Raw genomic sequence first — 19950 nt, forward strand, 5'->3', positions numbered from 1 at the left:
CTTGCCATCATGCAGACTTCCAATGAGAAATAGATTCCTGGAACACAATGTAGTCAATGCTTTCACAGAATGCCAGCATTTATTAACAGCATGCCAGACTTTACTAGCTGAGGATGGGTTCGGAACCAGGCCACTCTCTTAAATCAACAGATCTTGCTATGGGAAAAAAAAGTTTCACTTCAAAGCAACATCGACTGGGTTCCAAAAACCCAACTTGAATTTTAGTCTCCCTGGAAGTTGAAGGAAACTATTGCTTTAATTTTCAGATACACTATTATTTTTAAAAGTAAAATTAGGGAGACCAAAAAGCCAAGTTCAAAGAATAATTAGAAAACCATTTCAGAGGAAATTTTCACACATGACCCCACCCCCAGCCATCCTTGCTCCCAGCCAAATGCTTAACATTTCCATTAAGGACCAACCTTTAAAGCCATCAGGATACACGTCTGGAAGAAATTTTGTGTTGATGTCTCCCTGGACAAAGCGTGGATGGATGATCACTTCCCGTAGTAATGCAATATTGTGGGCCACACCTGGAAACACAGTAATATTTAGACATCTTAGATTATTAATGAATGCTGAAATAACAAAGGGTACCTGGAATAGAATGGACATGCTCTGCAGAAATATTTGGAGTGCTGGTGTTTGGAATAGGTGGACAACTCGGAGCACCCTAACAATAATGAAAGACCCAGATGCAAAATGTATGGATAAATGTTATTTTACAGTACTGCACTGTCATTCAGCTTGGAACTTACAGTTGCCGTTACACACGACAAATATTAAAGTGGTGCATATAGCCAAGTTGTAAAACTCTTCAGTCTTTCTGTGTTCACTTTGGTTCACTTTCTAAGCCATTTTCTCCTATATTGTGATATTATTGTTATTGTTATTTTATGTTGTTCTTCCCCCTTAAACACTGAGACACAACCTATACATCTTACTGATATAGCTTAAGAACCAATTCTTAAACAATGAACACTTCAAAACTTTTTATATTGTAAGATGCTGGGGATATGATTAAGCTAAGTCAGTCTATGAACCACCTGTTAACTTTGAAACTCACATTCCCATGTCAACTGCAGTAAAATATTTGTAACTGGACTCTGCAGTCAAAATAACTTTTAATACCATTGAATCAAACATAATCCACATTCAGGGTAACAAAAATTCCCAGACAAACATGTAAGATTAATGAAGTAATATATAGATATTCAACTTGTAAATACGAAAAGCCACCGATGAAAATACTGCAATATATATTTGTTTCCTGAGTTCAAATTCAGCAGTTACGCATATAATGCCACACGTTCCCAGACTGAGTAAATGCTAAAAAACACAATCCACTTTTTTATTTCTTGACCAAACTGCTGTAAGATCCCTGGTGATGTGATAGCTGATGACTGATGACAGGGATCTCTTTTTCTATTGATTGCCCCAAGAACTAAAATCAAATATTATTTTTATTCATGCCAAACTATGTGGAGAGAAATCAGAAGCTCCTGCAATCCATAGGATCTAGTATCTTGAAAATGTAAATAAGCATTTTAACATGCAATTTTCCCTTTCCATAAGAGCTCACAAGTCTATCTTCAGCTATTTCTAACACCAAATTTGTGAGACTTAAGCAAACCTACTCCGCCAAACAACTTGAAAGCCGTGGTGCTCTAGCCTCAATCACAACGTTCCTAAGACTTCAGAAATTTCAAAGTATGATTTGCAGTTTAGCTTGACCTCAGTGAAAGTTCACAAGGTATCCCCCATCTGTGTGAATAACTATGAGGCTACAGAAATCTGGACCCCTATAGGAGTTTACTCTTGGCTACCTGCTGCTTCCAAAACACCAGCCAGACATTAACCCCACATTCTCACAGGATCAAACAGAGGCCAGTCTCCATGCGCACTGAACTTTATATTACATCCATCGTGCAATGATATTTCCTTCTGTACCACATTTGGTAATCCAAGCAGCTGAGACCAAAGCCACAAAAACTGGAAACATAATGAAATCTGTAACTTCTATACTGTTCATTCACAATGCCAAAAAATGGGGGGTGAGGGGACAGAAAATAAGAATGATGTTGCAGATTTGTTCTATGTCCCAAGAAGTGGATGGGGCACACACAAATGGTAAGATTTGCCTGGGTAACGGGGATGATGGACACAAAAGCTTGGATTTGCATGGTAAACATTCCCTTCCTTTTTTTATTCCACACAGTATAATAAGGTCGTGTTCTCTCTCTCTCTCTCTCTCTCTCTCTCTCTCTCTCTCTCTCTCATTTATTCAATTTATTAGTCGTTTGACAGTCTCCAAGCACTTACAAGTTTTAAAATCATGAAGCATGGCATAAATTCAGTACAAAAGAACAATACATCACAACAAGAAACACACAATAACCTATAAAACAACCCTAACAAAATAGCAAAAAACCCACACTCAATAGACAGGAGAATAATCATAATCCAACAAATTCCCAAGAGAATAGATTAGTTGGGGAAGGAGTGCTGGTGAGGGGACCAGGTAAATACTATCTTTCAAAAATTTAATACACATTTTCCTGCTGGCTGTTCTGTGGCCATGGCTGGTAACCACTAATACAAGATTTGAGTAGGGCGTCCCTACTTCCCTAGTCCCAATCACTTCTAATGCACTAGAACAGGGCGCCCCAACTTTTCATACCAAGTGGGCTGCAAGAATACTTCAACACTGAACCCGCGGGCAGCACACTGTTTTGTCACACTGCCTTCCCAAACCCAGGGCTTGGGGAAGGTTGCATGAGGCTCTGGTACCTCCATCCCAAAGCTGTAAAAACACTAACTAGGCTCTGGGACAGAGGTGGGAGGATTCAAGGACCCTGTGAGAGCCCTCACACCTTCTTCCCAAAGCCCAGCACCTCATGCAGCAGCACAAGGGCTATGAGGGGCATCAAATGTTGCAGAGGGCTGCCAAAAAAGGCCTCAAGGGTCACATACCGGCCGATCCTGCACCAAACCCTGCAACAATGAAGGCTGTTGGCGCGGACAGCCAGTACGAACTACCAAAACATTTTATCTCCTATCTCCAAAACAGAACTGAAGCAACAATTTATCAACAACTTCAAATAATGGGGGAAAGAGGGGGAGGAATGAAGAGATTTGCCCATATGTCCTTTATCACCGGAGTCTTTATATTTATCATGGAATCATACACATTGTAAAAAAATTATACATAAATGGTATGAATGTGGTGATCTACAAGTCATAGAATTTAATTAGTAAAATTCAGAATAAGCTGACTGTTGTACCTCATCATTCATGGGAAACATTCTTCAGTGTAAATATTTACTGACACTAAACATATTCTGTGTTGATTAGCCCTTTTTACAATATTAAGCTTCTGTCAACTTGACATTCACAAAACACAAATCTGCATTTATCCATGTAAACTTAATTGGTGTCCTACATGTCTCTCCATAGATAAACAATTCAATATATTTAACTTGCTGAGAATTTTAATTGTGTTAAGTGGAATGGAAAGAACTTTATTTGCATAGTTATTAGTTGCAAAAGCATTAAATTCATTTTTATGAGAGATTTAAATTGCATAATAATAATTGAGCTTTGCTGCTTTGAAAGACTATCTTAGAAATGCACTGTACATGTTGGCATTTAATAGGTATTCCATTTTATTCAAATAGTACTAAAGGGAAAAAGACAAGAGAATTAAGATCTGTTGCATTCAGCCTCTTGAAAATTATTATGAAAAATAAGTGAAGGAAAAACAACGTTCAGTGCCAACAATGTAACTCCATGTTCACTGCAAAAATGTCATGCTTGAATCAATGTGCCATTTGTCAAATACAAACATACAGCCCTTATCACTTGGACCTATATGAAATAAGTTTATGGAAGATGCATTTGATTTTGTAATTATATTCAAGTTGACATCTTTTTAAAATTTCAATGCAACTTACACTTAACTCTCAAGGCTGCAACAGTAAAGGTAAAGGTAAAGGGACCCCTGACCATTAGGTCCAGTCGTGACCGACTCTGGGGTTGCGGCGCTCATCTCGCTTTACTGGCTGAGGGAGCTGGCGTCATGTGGTCAGCATGACTAAGCTGCATCTGGCAAACCAGAGCAGTGCACAGAAACACCGTTTACCTTCCCGCTGAAGCGGTACCTATTTATGTACTTGCACTTTGACATGCTTTTGAACTGCTAGGTTGGCAGGAGCTGGGATGGAGCAACGGGAGCTCACCCCATCGCAGGGATTCGAACCGCCGACCTTATGATCAGCAAGTCCTAGGCTCTGTGGTTTAACCCACAGTGCCATCCGCGTCCCTAGCTGCAACAGTACTATGTGCTAAAGATTACCTCCATCCCACAAAATTCTACGGCTTTTAGCAACAGCTCCTTAGCATGCAGTGTTAAGGGAGTGCTTGAACAGGCAGGAGAGGGATCAGCCCGGGGGGGGGGTGGATTTGCATTGGGGCATCAGCAATAGGAGGATTAACCTCTTCCAACACACGGTGCTCCCCTTCCCCCTCCACAAGCCAAGGTGCTGCTCTTTATACTACTTGCTTTTAGTGCTAGCACATGTACAAGTAGTCAGAAACGGATTAACCAGGGGTCAGCAAACTTTTTCAGCAGGGGGCCGGTCCACTGTCCCTCAGACCTTGTGGGGGGCCGGACTATATTTTGGGGGAGGAAAAGAACGAATTCCAATGCCCCACAAATAACCCAGAGATGCATTTTAAATAAAAGCACACATTCTACTCATGTAAAAACATGCTGATTCCCAGACCGTCCACGGGCCGGATTTAGAAGGCCAGATCCGGCCACCAGGCCTTAGTTTGCCTACCCATGGATTAACGCATTCAGCATCTACAGTGGCCCTTAACAATTATAAAGACATGTACCACAATGGAAAAGTTTATTAGGTACATGCAAGAGCTTGTGGAACTCCCCCGCCATCAGTCTCCCTGTCTTTGCTGCAGCTCTTAATGTTCCCATTGTCCTTTCTGGAAATGTTTTTCTTTTTAAGGTTATTGGAGGATTTGTTTCCTGAAAAGTCGGAAGGCTTGCTGCACAAGTAGGGTTCACCACTGAGCCCTCTAGATCAAAAGCTAACTGAGCTAGTACAAATAAAATGATGGTACCTCTGCATATACATCAATATACATATGTATCAATATGCCTAACAAAATTGCTTTTTCAGGTACAGAAGCTGGACATGCAGTGCAATCCTAAGCATGTTTATTACAAGTAACCCCAGTTTTCAATACAGGAGCTTATGCTCCAGTAAGTGTATTTGTGATTTCTGCCTTGTGGAGCTAAGAGGGCTTTGGCTGGAAGGGTTCCCACCCATCCTCATTTAGTTTCAGTGGCTACTACCCACTGCCAGGAAGAGTTTAGACTATTTCATAAACAAGAAGCATGAAATTTGTGCAGAGGCAAAAAGCAAAGTACTCAAAATAAATTCTTCTTCAATTCCTTTTCCTGGCATTTCCCTCCAGACTATTTTTTTATACTTTCCACACTGTTCCCACTACCACAGCTACACTTTATTTCTATTTAATCTACTCTGGGTCAGGTTCAGCCTTATTTCATATCTCCTTTTCTTTCTCCCTACTGTTAACCTCTCCTGCCCCCAAAAGCTTCTGTTCTTTGAAATTTCTGTTTTTGTCTTCTCTTGTTCTTTTCTTCACTGTGCCCTGTAGTAATAATTCCTGATCTGCACCCCAATTGTTTTCAGCGCAGCTTCCATTCTATGATTTGCAACCAACGAAAGAAAGCTTGCTTTGATTTACCCCGGGTCTGTATTCCAACGGATTTAATGAAGATATATGTCTGTGCAGAGCAGGGGTCATGGGTGTGGAAACTATGAACATGCCCTACCCCTTTTAAAACACCCACGTATAAATGGCCTGAAACTGAGGCTACATTCCCAGCAACAAGTGCAATATCATGAAACTATATGCTTTGGAAAGGCACCCAAGGTCAATTGTAACTTGTCATGTTCTTACTACAGGCTGTTACCAAATTGTGCCTACAATGGTATCTGTCGCAGAATTTACTTTCATTTCCTCCCCCCACCCCTGTCTATTAACTATCCTGGTACAAATATTCACGAGGTTTCCTTACATATGCGCTTCATCATCTCAGAAGGGCAGGCTTCTGTTTTCAATTATTTTATCTCAAATGCTGTATGTGCATAATTGCATCCATGTACCTATGTGCCTATGAAGCAGGTGGCGCTGTGGGTTAAACCACAGAGCTGAGGACTTGCCAATCAGGTCAGCAGTTTGAATCCCCGCGACGGGGTGAGTGCAAGTAGATAAATAGGTACCGCTCCAGCGTTTCCGTGCGCTGCTCTGGTTCGCCATGCTGGCCACATGAACTGGAAGCTGTACGCTGGCTCCCTTGGCCAATAAAGCGAGATGAGCGCCGCAACCCCAGAGTCGGTCACAACTGGACCTAATGGTCAGGGGTCACCTTTACCTTTTACCTATGTGCCACAGTAACTATTGTGCATGTGTGCCACAGTATATTTGATGGGAGTTTGCTGAAAGGAGAGGTGTGTGGAGCATTGAACAAGAACCACCGCCAGGGTCTGAGTTCTTGATATAGCTTCCATTCATATTATTATTATTATTATTATTATTATTATTAATTAATAGATTAACTTGCACAATGGTCCTCAACCCTTGGCCTAATTCTATGCAGGGGAGGGAAGCTTGGAGAAGGGGGTGGAGCACTTTGAACAGGCAATATCTCCGGCAAGAGCAATTTATCCCTTCTCCAGTAGGCTGCAGAAGGTGGAAGAAGAGGGAGGAGGATGGGAGAAGTAAACAATCATGGTGGCCCTGCCTGCCTTTGGTCCCGCCCCACTCTCCACCAGTTGCAACTCTGCCCACCATTAGTTTGCAGCTCCCAACAGAGCAGGGAAATGGTTCCCTACACCTGGCCTATATCAATAACGCACATTTGTTCTTAAGGTAAAGGTAAAGTTACCCCTGACCATTAGGTCTAGTCACGGATGACTATGGGGTTGCACGCTCATCTCGCTCTATAGGCCAAGGGAGCCAGTGTTTGTCAGCAGGCAGCTTCCGGGTCATGTGGCCAGCATGACTAAGCCACTTCTGGTGAACCAGAGCAGTGCACGGAAACGCTGTTTACCTTCCCAGCGGAGTGGTACCTATTTATCTACTTGCACTTTGACGTGCTTTCGAACTGCTAGGTTGGAAGGAGCTGGGACTGAGCAACGGGAGCTCACCCTGTTGCCGGATTTCGAACTGCCGACCTTCTGATCGGCAAGCCCTAGGCTCTCTATGGCTGATCAAACAAACAAAAAATTGTCTTGTTGTATATTTACCTCCAATCTATGGAGAGAGGTTTTTCTTTTCCTCTAACACTATATTCTAGGGGTGTCCCTCAAATACAGAATCAGGGGGCTTTCTAGAGCAGGAATGCTGAAGTAATGTATCTCACTGTGGCTTGGCTGCAAATAATTTTGAGGACAAAATCACTTGCATCCACTGGGATCTTGATTCCGCCATTATAGCAGGTGAATCTCAAGGGGTGTCCAGAGCACACTCTAGTCCTGTTAGTACTGGATGAGTTTCAGTCAGTAAGGCTTGAGGATGTGGACAAGGTGCTTGGATCAGTCACTTGTGCTCTGAACCCTTGCCAGTTTTATTCCATATGCTCTTTAACGTCTACATGAAACCTCTAAGTGGGGTAATACTGTTCCAAGGCTATTGTTTTATTATGGCCAGAGGGCATTACATTGAATCTTAGTTCTGTAAAGGTGTTCCACTAAGGAGCTACGGCAATTTCAGCTAAATAGCTTTTTGAAGATCTGACTTGATGTATGGATAAATTCTAGAAAATCCTGAATAATGGATACTTAATTTATCAGTCAAAGAGTCCCATACATGAAAAGTCTTAATTGCAATGTAGACATCAATTAGATCTAAGTCAACTGGCTATCCAGATCTCTAACAAGTGTACATAAAACAGCTGCTTGCTTCTGAAAGTTTAAGGGAAAGCCATACACTTTAGAAACCAAACATGAAGATGGCAAAGTTAGCCATCTTACGAAAATCTTAAAAGCTAGACTTGTATTCTGGCATAGATTAAGTACAAATAATAGTATTTGTACTTAACAATATAAAATGCTCTTCATTTTCTGGAATACTGGCATTTGTTATGACATTAAACCAGAGTTGGATAAAGCCAAGATGGGCCATTTGGGGGGGTAAATTATAATTATAATTATTTATTACATTTGTTTACTGCCCTGCATTCGCAGATCGCAGGGCGGTTCACAACTTAAAATTACAATATAAATACAAGATAAATTACAGTAAATCAAGCCTGGTTTTCCCCCATGTTCCTGTCAGACATTCTAAACTGTATCCTGGGGAATTTGAATATCTGGCAGGAGAAACATGACTCGATACTCAGCCATGATGGGGTGGGGCAGGAGATCAGTGATCTTTTCTACAAGGGCTACGAATATATTTGGGAGGATTTCATTACACTGATGTCATTCATCGAGAGCAGGTATGAGCTACTATGGACTTTTGAGTCTTTACAGTAACAGCAGCAAACACAAGTCCCCCAGCAGCACAAAACCGAGGCCAGACACTGGTTGCAAAATTATCACCATATTAGCAGGGTTCTAGTGTGTCACTAGCCAAGGGATTAGCTAAGGAAAACCTGACTCTAGTTGGCGCACCTCCCAGAATTCCTTGCCCAGAAATCCAGAATTTTCCACAGGAGCATTTTTGGTTTTCAACATTTGACACTTCTATGTTATACACCAAAGAAAGGAAGGGTGGAGATTCTGTCTTTGATGCATAATGATACAATGATCTCAGACTGTATGTTCGTTCCATCCACATTTTTTCCTGAACAAGAACGAAGTCTATTATGTCCCATATCAGTGAGGATTTTAAAGAAAAAATTCACAACTCATTTATGGATGAAGTAAAGATTACAGGACACATTAAGCCCTACTCATCACTCCTGTCGCTGTGTGTGAAATCTTCTACAAATTCAGTAAAGTGTCATGTTCAGAATAAAGCATGCAAAACAGTAACATTCATGCTGACTAAGCACAATTGTGCTATTTTGTTCATCTGAATAACTTATCTTCAGTAAAGGGTATGCGTTTCTGTTGCCAATTAAGAAAACTACACAGGCTTGAACACTTTGAAGATTTTTAATTACCCTAAATAAAACATAGGCAATGTAAAACAAACTTGTCCTCTGAATTTGAAGGCAATAATGCATCTGAATACCAGTTGCTGGAAGTCACAGGCAGGGAGAGTGCTCCTGTGCTCGAATCCTGCTTGCTGGTTTCCCCACAGGCATCTGGGTGGCCACTGTGAGAACAGAATGCTGTACTAGATGGGCCACTGGCCTGATCCAGCAGGCTCTTTTCATGTTAATTCATGATGCATTCCTTCCACACAGGCTACAGGCGACATCGATTCAAGAATGCAAACCCTTTCCCCCATGCACTTGGTTCTCCTTGACTATTAAAATATTTTGGTTATTTGATCTAGAATGGACATGTGCTATAAAATATCAACAAATTCAAATATTTGCACTTTTTAATTAAAAAAAAATCACAGGTATTGCATCTAAGTCATGTGCAAAGTAGGCCCACTGAAATAAATGGACAGGCTAGTCATGCCAAACACCATTTATTTCAATGAATGGCATTCAACATTAGTCCAACTCAGAGCAGACCCACTGAAGTTACTGGACATAACTTAGATTCATTAACTTTAATGGGTCTACTCTGAATGGGACTTAGCTGAATAAAACCCAATGGATCTGTTGTGAATGTGACATAGTTGGATACTACCCATAGTAAAATATATTTTGGAAAAAAGCAGATCCTATTCTTATCCTGAATATTTTTGCTTTACTTTTTGTTCTAGGCAAGTTGCTTCTTTTTAGTCAAATTTAGAAGGGACGCAGGTGGTGCTGTGGGCCTAGGACTTGCCGATCAGGAGGTCGGCATTTCAAAAATTTAGTGATCTTTAACAGTCTTTGGGCTGTTGCAGAATTCAGGATTCCAATCAAGCCAATCAGAGTTTGAAAAATTGGAAATATGTTTTGCAAACTGGAACCATCAACAGAACATGTAGCTTTACTTTGGTTCAGTTTTGTTTAAAACGAACAAATCACTCTTTTTAAATTTTCACGCAATATAAACATACAATCCTATTTTAGAGTTTATACTCCCAATGGAATATTCTTCAATTAGGAAAATCCTTAAGGCACTTTTGGGAACACAAGTTTGATCCCAGGCTCCAAACGTGGTCTGATATGTGCACTGAGTTCCAAGCAACAATGGACTTCCCTTTCACTCCAACATCAGACACCAACCTGCAGTTGACACCAACATTGTAGTGATTTAGGAACTCAACATGTGCCAAAAAACTTTGGCTCCCATGTGCATGAGGGTCAGGGCAAGTATGTTTTATATTAGCACTAAAAATAAAGCCAGATATTATTTTGGCTATTCTTGCGCCTTTGGCCAAATGCTGCGTTCTGATTGTGTATGGAACTCAGAATCTTTGGGGTTCAGATGACAACTGTCCAATTGAGCCACATTTTTACAGCAGACAAAAAAAAAAAATGCTGTACACCTAAGTAAGAACCACGTTAGAAAAACAATAAAAGGTAAGAAGTATAATTTCGCCAGGATTTTTCAGCAGTTGGATGGATTTCATTAAAGACAGAAAGAGACTTGTTGAAGCTCTCAGGTTACTGGTCTCTTCTTTCTGTGAAAAGGTCACATAAGCAGTGGAGAAGTGGGAAAGGGGAGCGGGCTTTCTATATTTCTTTCTTTTAATGCACTGATTTATTGGAGTTTAGCAATGGGGGTTATGTGGAAAGACATCAAGCAACTGAAAATCCTGCAGTGTTGGATTTACACGGTTATCTCTAATGGAGAAAAGTAAACCTCAGAAGGAGACAACTTGCTTTGAGAGATGAGGAAAACGACACTACTCCCCCGAAATCCTGTTTCTAAATATTATCACATCACCGTCTTTACCGACTGGTAGGCAAACACTAATAAATACACATAAAAAGAATTGGGAGAAGGAAAGAATATACATTATTTGCATGTGACTACAAATGTCATGTTATACCCTGGCCTGCATTCCATAAACATTTTTTATCAGAAAGTACACCTTCCAAACTTACAGGTTACTGCTACAATGCCAACTTTGGAGCAATAGCTCTTTCCACATGTGACCGTTTCCTAGTGGCAGTTTGATAACATCAACGTCAAAAATAAATCGAAGCTGAAGGAAAAGACAAGCTAATAAAAATAGTAGGCGAGGGGGAACTTTTCATATTGCTTACTACAATACAGCAAAGGCTACATGCAGCTGCTCAAACAGGACAGAATGAGGAACAGAACTCTGGGAGCTAAGAAACTGTGGGCCAAGTAATCAGAACTGCCAGATATAGGGAAATAGGAGGTCTAATTACTTTTATTTTTATTTAGCAAAACATATATATCGTTTAATTGTGCTAAAATCTCTATAAAGCTTAACATAAACATTTAAATTATTCAAAACTTTAAAAAATAAGTAAAATTGACAAGTAGAAAGATTCAAAAACATCCACACCCACATGTCTGAATAAGCTTACCTGGATAAAATGTTTGGACAAGGCATTGAAAAGAGTCAACTTTCTGGCACTGGTATAATCTAGTGTAGCTATTTTACATATACAGTTATTTATCTGGTAAGAAAACTGTGTCACTTTGTGTGGTATTAAAATTTTAAGAATGCAAAATAGTAAAATGCATAAATTAAACCAGCCTGGTGTGCCGCAAAACAAACCAACCAAATATATTTTTCTTAATTTAACACAAGTTTCCTTGAATTTGTCAAACTAACATTTCAAAAGCTTTTCCATGGACAATTGCATTAGAATCCCATATTATTGAATTTACCTCTAATAACGTAACTATCCAAGGCCTCTTCCATTCTTCGTAAAGCTTCAGCTCTATTGGATCCATAGGTGATCAGCTAAAGCACACATACACAAAATGATATATAGAAATGATATATAAAAAGTTAGGACCATCAAAATATTATTTGGTGGTAGAGGTTTTTAGGTCTCAATTTGATGTTTATAATTTTCAGTTTTTAATGAGATTTTTAAATGCTTTAAACATTTTTATTGTTTTATCTCTTGTTGGCCATCCTAGGCACCTTTGGGAGGAAAGCCAAAATATAAATTTAGCAAATAAATATTTTGAGACTATCCAATGCTTTCTTTAAAGGTAAGCAAGATGCCACAAAATCACCAGACAATGAAACCATTAGGGAGTTGACTTGAACACAGGTGGTGAAGCGTATACAACAAAACAAAAGTAGGAACCCATTTGTGTGATGGCAGTGAAATCGTCCTCTAGCATTAAAAAAAAAAAAAAGCTGTCCAGCAAAGCCCTTCTAGGTGGTAGCAAGATTTCAGCAAGACCCTACAACCCTTGGATATTGGAACCCAAGTAATTATTATTGGTTCAGACCTTGATGCCAATATTGGTCTTAGTCTTAGTTCCTGCAATTGGTTTCAGCTGATGTGGCCTATGGATATGGGCTTTAAGGGCTTCAGCCTGACACCAGTATTCTTAACCCCTGCCCAAACTAAGCCTCCTGGTTGTATATTGTGCTCAAATAGGCTTAGTTTGGTCAGACTGAGTATACACTTCCAGAGTTAACACTAAATACATTACTTCTGGTAAATGAGCCACCATAGCTGCTAGAGGGCTGTGTGAATTTGTGTCCCAGGGCTTTTTTACTCATCCACCCATGTGAAACCAAGGGGTGAATTGTTTGTCGGATGTGAAATTTTATTCAGCTCTCCTACTACACTACAAAAAACAGGAAACATGGGGATCAGGAAACTATGGTTAATTTGTTTCTGGTTTAATTGTGGCTCAAAGCAATGGCTCAATGCACTGGCGAAAGTTCTGTTTATACCTTGCCTTGTTTATATCTTGCCTTATTAAATGGAGAAATGATCCCCTGGACACAGCCAATGTTTTCCCTGGATTTCACAGTAGGACAAAGAATTTAAGAATTTCCATCTTTTAACTATTTAAGGGGGTAGATACACTTTCATTTTTGGATGTTTACCTTGATTAGAAAAAAGGTTTTTTTGTTATTAAAACCACTTTTACGACTGAAATCCCTGAAGCTATTTTAACCCAAACACCTGCCACATATTTTTGCCTGAAACAGTATAATGTCACCAAACATGATATATAATTTCTTTTTTAACTAGGGAAAAGTAGTTAACTCACTTTTGAAATCATAGGATCATAATAAATGCTGATTTCACTTCCTTGCTGTATGCCACTATCAACACGTACCTACAAAAGAGTGAGACAAAAGAATATTACCACAGGCAAATGAAGAGCCAGTGTCAAGAGTCGGAATAGTACGGCAACAGCTCAGGGCCCACAGACTGGCAGAGGGCCCGCTGCTGACTTCAGACGATGGTCCAGTTTCCTGTTTCACAATGGGAGAGGTGTCCAGTTGCAGCAAAAAGTATGCACACAAATTCACACTCTGCTGCCCCCTCTAAGCACACTCCCACAAATATATGAGAGATTGCCTCAAAAGCCCCGGTGACAATTGCTGAGCCTCTAGGGCAAACATCTTGTTTCTTGTTGGGACTTGGGAGAAAGGGGCACAATAATGTACTCCTTGGAATACAAGTTAATTACCGCAAAGCTCCTTCTTGGCATCTCTTAAACTGGGAAATGGATGCCTGCCCCCAGAGGTCCAGGTAATCATACATCTCCTAGTTTGGAAGAATCCTTCATGCTCCAAGAAGCCAAAGGGAGGGCTTGGCCTCCAAACATCATGATGGCCCCAAAATTTCTCTTCCAAGAGGAAAATGAAGTGTGTTTCAGAAAACTCAGAGATAGCAAGGTCACATTTCTGCTGGGAGGAACTTCTGGAAAAAGCAACGCCATAACTCTCCTGTGGATTTTTAATCCTCAATGGGGCTAAAAGGAGTACAAAACAGTTTCTGTTGTGTCCTTCCCAATGAGTGGGTAAAAGGGAGACTTAACATGGATGTAATAAGTGTCTGTGTTTATAAATAAAGTGATTGGAGGAAGAGTATAGAATGTAAGAGTGTAAAAGTGAGCAAAGACGAGAACAGAGTGGTGTAGGGGTTAAGGAGACAGAACTCTGATGAGGAGAGAGAGCTAAAAAAACCACAAGTAAAAAAGAAGTGAGGGGGGAATGTACCACAAAAACTCACAGTCATGGGCAAGTTATCTTTGTTAGCAGTCCATCAGTCAACATTATTTCAGTTTACAAACCTTCCTAGAAGTATTTATATGCTGACACTCTTCTTTCTCTTCAGAGTCCAACTTTAAAAATAAGACATTTACAGAGGACTGGGTTTTGCAATTCTCAGATCTAGAATTTTCGTTGTCCAATTTAACTAGAGCCCCACCAAAATGCCCATGTAACTGATATATTGCATCAAAACTTTACGTAAATGCATCATCTGGGCCTCACCCCAGAAGGGCTGCTGCAGAAACTTTAAAGTTCTGCTTATCAGCTCTATAGAAATACCAATACTCTAGCTTTCATGTCTGCAACACTTTCTTTTTCTTCCTCACTCTCATCTGTAGCATATTTTTCTTCTGATGATAGCATTCCCCTGAGGATTTAATGTTTACACAGCTTTTTCCATGGCTTTGCTTTATAAGGATACAGCTGCAATTAAAGTTCTGATTCTGCAACTCTTGTGGAGGGAGGAGGGGAAAAACACACACAGGGAGACAAGATATGTCTTTGAAGAACCTGATAGCTGTTAGTCAGCCAACAAAATTCAGTATTACTGTTGATCTTTGTTTTCTTCTCTTGGTTTGATTTCTGCAAGAGTGGCACTGAGGTTATCCATAGAAAAGTTTCAAAATGACTAATTCCTGAATAAATATTTGTTAAGATTGTTGCTTTTGAAATCTGGATAGCACGCTACTCACAACACCAACAGGATAATTCAAGACCATTCTGGTAATCTTAAAAAGAAAGACCAAATGAGACTTGCTGGAGTGGAAGAGGTTTAATATGAAATACTCTGCTTGGGTTTGGCAGGGAGGGGGAAATGGGGCTTAGAAACTCCCTTCAATCTTCACCTGGGGGAAGAAACCCTTGTAATAAAACAGCAGCTCATCTGTCTGCAGCAAGGCAGAAAGAGGTCAACCCAACGGCTGTTAGGCTTTTAGATTTTAATTTAGGCAATTATCAAGGGGCCAGATGTAGAACCTCTTGTCTACAGTATCCACATGAGGTCACACTGATGACTTTATTATCCAAATGACATGTCCTAATAGGCTTTATTCTCTGCAATGAAAACTGCATCACATTTTTTTCCTGGTAGGGAAAAAAAAGATAAACAGTGCCTTTATCATAGTAAGAGTACATCTTCATTAATGAAGGCCGCATAACTGTAATGGCAGTTGTCAAGCACTTTCATCAGAAAAATCTTAAAATATCTCAAAGATACTCAGTAATCAGCATGATGGTTTTAGCTATCCTCATGCCATGGAGGAAAAGAAAAACAGGAAGTATTGAAAGGTCATGAGCATCGTTGTAGAGAAGGAAACTGATTATGTGAGATGTTTTGTATCATTGTCAACTTTAAAAAATTATCACCTAAATAGAAACCTAACCAAAACAAGCTAAGGTTGGAAAAAGTTCAGCCTTCCATCACCGGCAATGTAATGTTTGCAATCATCAACCTTCTCTCCCCCAAATATCCACAATAGGAACTATCAGAAACAGGTCAAGAAACTGCAGAGAGAAGGCGGCATAATTCCACAAGAAATACAGAATTAACGTCTCATTATATTTAAGACTCAAAAGCCTTGCAGCAAAATAGTGGCCACAGTTCGGTATCTACATGTGTTTGGGACTCCAAAAATGCAAAATTATTGTTCAGGCTTAACATATCAGAACTTATTCATAAACATGAATACATTATTCATAAACAAGATTGTCAGTTAAGTTCTTCAGAAACACCAAATATGGCATACCATGTTTGTACATTCACAACCTTTTTAGGTCCCCATGCTATCTATGCTGTCTACTATTCTAACACAAGTTACAAACTAGTACAACATACTTTTAGTCTTTTAGTTGTTCTTTATATACAGAGAACAGGATGAAATTTCTGGTGACATCTCTCCCTGGCCTTGAATTTTTTTAAAAACCTCTCAATTCTTCTGACCCACAACAGCAGTAGCTTCTTTTCTTTAGCCACAAGATGTGGAAATAAATGGTTAGAGAGGGTCAAAACTGACAATAACTAAAAAGAAATAATAAGCCAGTTAACAATCTGACTGCGCACAGCCTCCATGCACAATCTGACAACAGTGTTTCACTGTGTTACCTAATTCTCAGTGTAGAATATTCCTCTTATGTAGCTCAAGCCAATACTGAATTCATTCTGTCCCATATGGATGCCTAGGTCTCTGTTCAATACAGGAACTGTCCACAATTAGGAGGATGATAGAAATCTAGAGCATTCTACTTAAAATCATATTGGGGAAACAAATGCATGTTTATGATGGAGCAAGGTGACAGTTATATCAGCACACCACCAGAAAGCGATTAATTATGTCCAAATTGCAGGCAAACATGTTGACTGTAGTATGCTCTATTCACAAAAAATAGCTTCTTTTGTCGCACTTGTAAATCTGGCTATTTTGAGTTCTAAAAGCAGCCACTGCCTATGCGGTTATTCAGTTAGAATGATAAAAGGAATGTGTGTTTCTGTATGCTTTGGGGCAAGGAACTTAAAACACAAATGCATTAAGATCAACACTACGGCTAAAATAAAAGCAGATGGACTGGCCTCTCCACAGCTACAGTATGAGGTGTGAGGCAAGGTAGGAATATACATAATGGAGATGGTTACAACACCACCACAGAAATGGATAGATGAGTTTTGCATCATGCACACACAAGCATTGACACCACACCAGGACTCAAGTTCTCTGTTTCATGCCAGATGTGTAGGAATGAAATGCTGGTAGTCAAATTGTAAGCCAAAACTATTTCAACTAATTTGTACATTTGTACCTTCCCCATTTTTATTACTTCATGTGTGGCAGGGCTGAGCTCCAGCAGTAAACAAGCTACTTTAGACCCTCCTTAAGTAAATGTATCTAGAAGCACAAGGTATGACAGCTATCATTTATAGGAATGGCCAATAATAGAATTCAACGTTATGGCATAATGCCTTCCTTTCATCATGCACTGTCTACATCAGTGTTTCTCAAACTTGGGTCTCCAGGTGTTTTCGGACTACCATTCCCATCATCCCTGACCACTGGTCCTGCTAGCTAGGGATGATGGGAGTTGTAGTCCAAAAACAGCTGGAGGGCCAAGTTTGGGAAACACTAGTCTACACCTTCAATTTAAAGCATAAACAAACATCCCATGTCAGAGATAGTCAATGCTCCTATGCCAAAGGTAAACTCACAGAGCAATACACGCACCCAAAACCTTACTCTGAGAAGCTGGGCTTACAATAAAATGTTGCCGCATGGAGCGCGTGCTCAGTGTTACAGTCATTCAGTCCTCCTCACTGCTCCTTTCTTATTCCCTCCAACCAGCCTTGCCATCCCTGCCCACAATAAACAATCAGCACTCCATAGCTGTAGGGCATACTCAGTTCCAAGTTGGGGAGTTTTGGGGACTCCATCCCCAACTCAGGGCTTGTATTTTATTTTATTTCAATTATTATTCTTCTGCAACACTTGAGGTTCCCGCAGACCAGCAGATACCTCCTCGTGTGTGGATGGTGTCGTTTTGGTCACATAAAGATCCACACTTACTTCTGAACATTAAAAATAAGAGTGAATTAGAAAGAAAATGCTATGGCTTTTGCCATATAATTCAACTTTCTGAATCAAATAGCTTCCCACAGTTGTCAGATTAATCTCTTCATTTCGAAAGTTCTCTTTCAGCATAAAAAAGACAAGCAAACAGTTTGCAAAGGGGAGGGGGAGATTGCTGCTCTGTTTTTAACAAAATGGTGGCACTACACAGAAAGAGAAAGGGAAAGGCCCAGCCACGCTGTATGAGATCCTCAAAACCATTACTCTTAGGCTTCCAGGATAATTAAAATTTCTTCCCTCAGTACCACGATGGGCCACGTGAATCTATCAGGCATCTCCCACCCTTCATTTTCAATTCACCTCTCCCCCTAAGCACAAATCCCAACCCGCCATGTCTACCTGACAAGTGACAGCCCAATCTGATTAAATGCTTGCAAAGGAGAGGACTCATGGGCCTCCATGACAGGCCAAAAGTGATCACCATGGAGATACATAATTACAGCTGTCAACGCATCTACTGTCCTGCTGGCATCAATTTGATTGCTCCCAGCAATAATGATAGACAAAGCTTAGTATGCACTCTCTTGCACCCAATCACTTTGTCTATTCCGTGGTCCATTTAGCTGACATGCAACATTCGCACAAGCAAATAACAGCAGTAAGCAGAACATTTAAGGCATTTTAATTGTTTTTTTTTTCTTTCTCTGGATGGCTCACAAGTGCAAATGTTATTACATAAAACTCCTGCTGCAGCATTAATTGAAGAAAGATTTGGTGGGACAAAGACTGTAGGGGGTACAGTTTGTCCATTATCACTTGTACTTTCAACAGGTCTCATGTTTAGAAAATTGCAAATTGCAAAAACTTGCAAGGGCAAAATATTTGACATCCTGTTAGCTATTACAACATGGTGAAAAACCTCAACCTGCCCCCAGAGTAATTACTGAAAATTATTTCTTAGTTCATTTGGGTTTCATTAAATATGCTTAAGATACATTCCCTCTGTAATAGCTGGGGGTTTTTTTATCTTCCATTCAACATCACATAGTGCCTGCTAAACCTTGACAATTTGTATTTCTCCTTTTAAGCTTTGAACACAGCATGGAGCCTTAAAGCCCAAGAAAGGGTCAGGTCCTCTCTAGGAAGCATATGGGCAAAAACAATTTAAGAAGTGAAATAAATCCTATATCCAATAACATCACCAAATTTAGGATCCGGCCTGTAATCTTATGCCATTTTTTCCATGCAAGTAATCATGGTAAATCATCATATTCACAGATGGTATCGGCTTGTCATTTCACAAAGCCGACACCATGCCATATATACACACTTATTACTTTGACTACCTTGATTATACAGAACAGAAGAGATGTCCTTGTCTTTTTTGTGCTGGTTGTTAAACAACCACTCTAAACAGACAGTCTACAACACTGCAATGTGTAATAATCACTTTTCATCAACTGTAGTAAATTGCGTTTGGTCTCTAAAGCTTGAAAGCTAAACAAATAGGACCACTCCTCTTTGGGGCATTTAGCACTTTGCAGGGACAGGCAATTGAACATTTTATTTTGCAGCTTGATCTTCTAGTTATAGTTACTGCTGCTCTAAAAACCAGGATTATAGGACAGATATCGCAAAAGTATAAATAATGGGTTGGTAGAATAGCTCCCTTTTTAAAAGCCAAATCCTGTTTCTTTTTGACTGTATCGTATTTCTAATTACTACAAGCTAACAGAATCTAACTCCGTCTCCCTTAGTTAATAAACGAGTTTAAGGTGGCTTGTTTTAAGCAGCACTGAACATGAACGACTTCTAGTGAATTCAATGAGATCTGTGGTTTCTTAGTGCCTGTGAAAATGAGAAACAAGGAAACATAAGAATTACTTACATTGGGCACATGCAGTGGCTCTTTGTACTGGGACAATCTACCAATAGATGGCAGACCAAAAGATTTGTAGGGATCCTAAAATGAAATTCAAACACAGGGAGGTATTAACTTTGTAAGACAAAGCACAGGAAACAAGGTTAAGTCACTGGGAAGCCAACGGTTTCCTCC

At 39.9% G+C, this 19950-nt stretch overlaps 1 protein-coding gene across 2 annotated transcripts in view; it reads right to left on the reverse strand.

The window, feature by feature from the left end:
• Positions 1 to 19950, reverse strand: part of PCCA (propionyl-CoA carboxylase subunit alpha) — a 219414-nt gene that overhangs the window by 108008 nt on the left and 91456 nt on the right. For both annotated transcript variants that reach the window (XM_053384482.1, XM_053384481.1), the window contains exons 14-17: positions 19783 to 19857; positions 13329 to 13397; positions 11973 to 12048; positions 423 to 533 (exon numbers count right to left, since the gene is read on the reverse strand). In XM_053384482.1, the coding sequence (XP_053240457.1) occupies positions 423 to 533; positions 11973 to 12048; positions 13329 to 13397; positions 19783 to 19857 (331 nt within the window). The remainder of the gene's footprint in view (positions 1 to 422; positions 534 to 11972; positions 12049 to 13328; positions 13398 to 19782; positions 19858 to 19950) is intronic.

The sequence above is a fragment of the Podarcis raffonei genome, chromosome 4 (assembly GCF_027172205.1).
Source record: "Podarcis raffonei isolate rPodRaf1 chromosome 4, rPodRaf1.pri, whole genome shotgun sequence".
In the NCBI taxonomy this organism is placed as follows: Eukaryota; Metazoa; Chordata; class Lepidosauria; order Squamata; family Lacertidae; genus Podarcis; species Podarcis raffonei.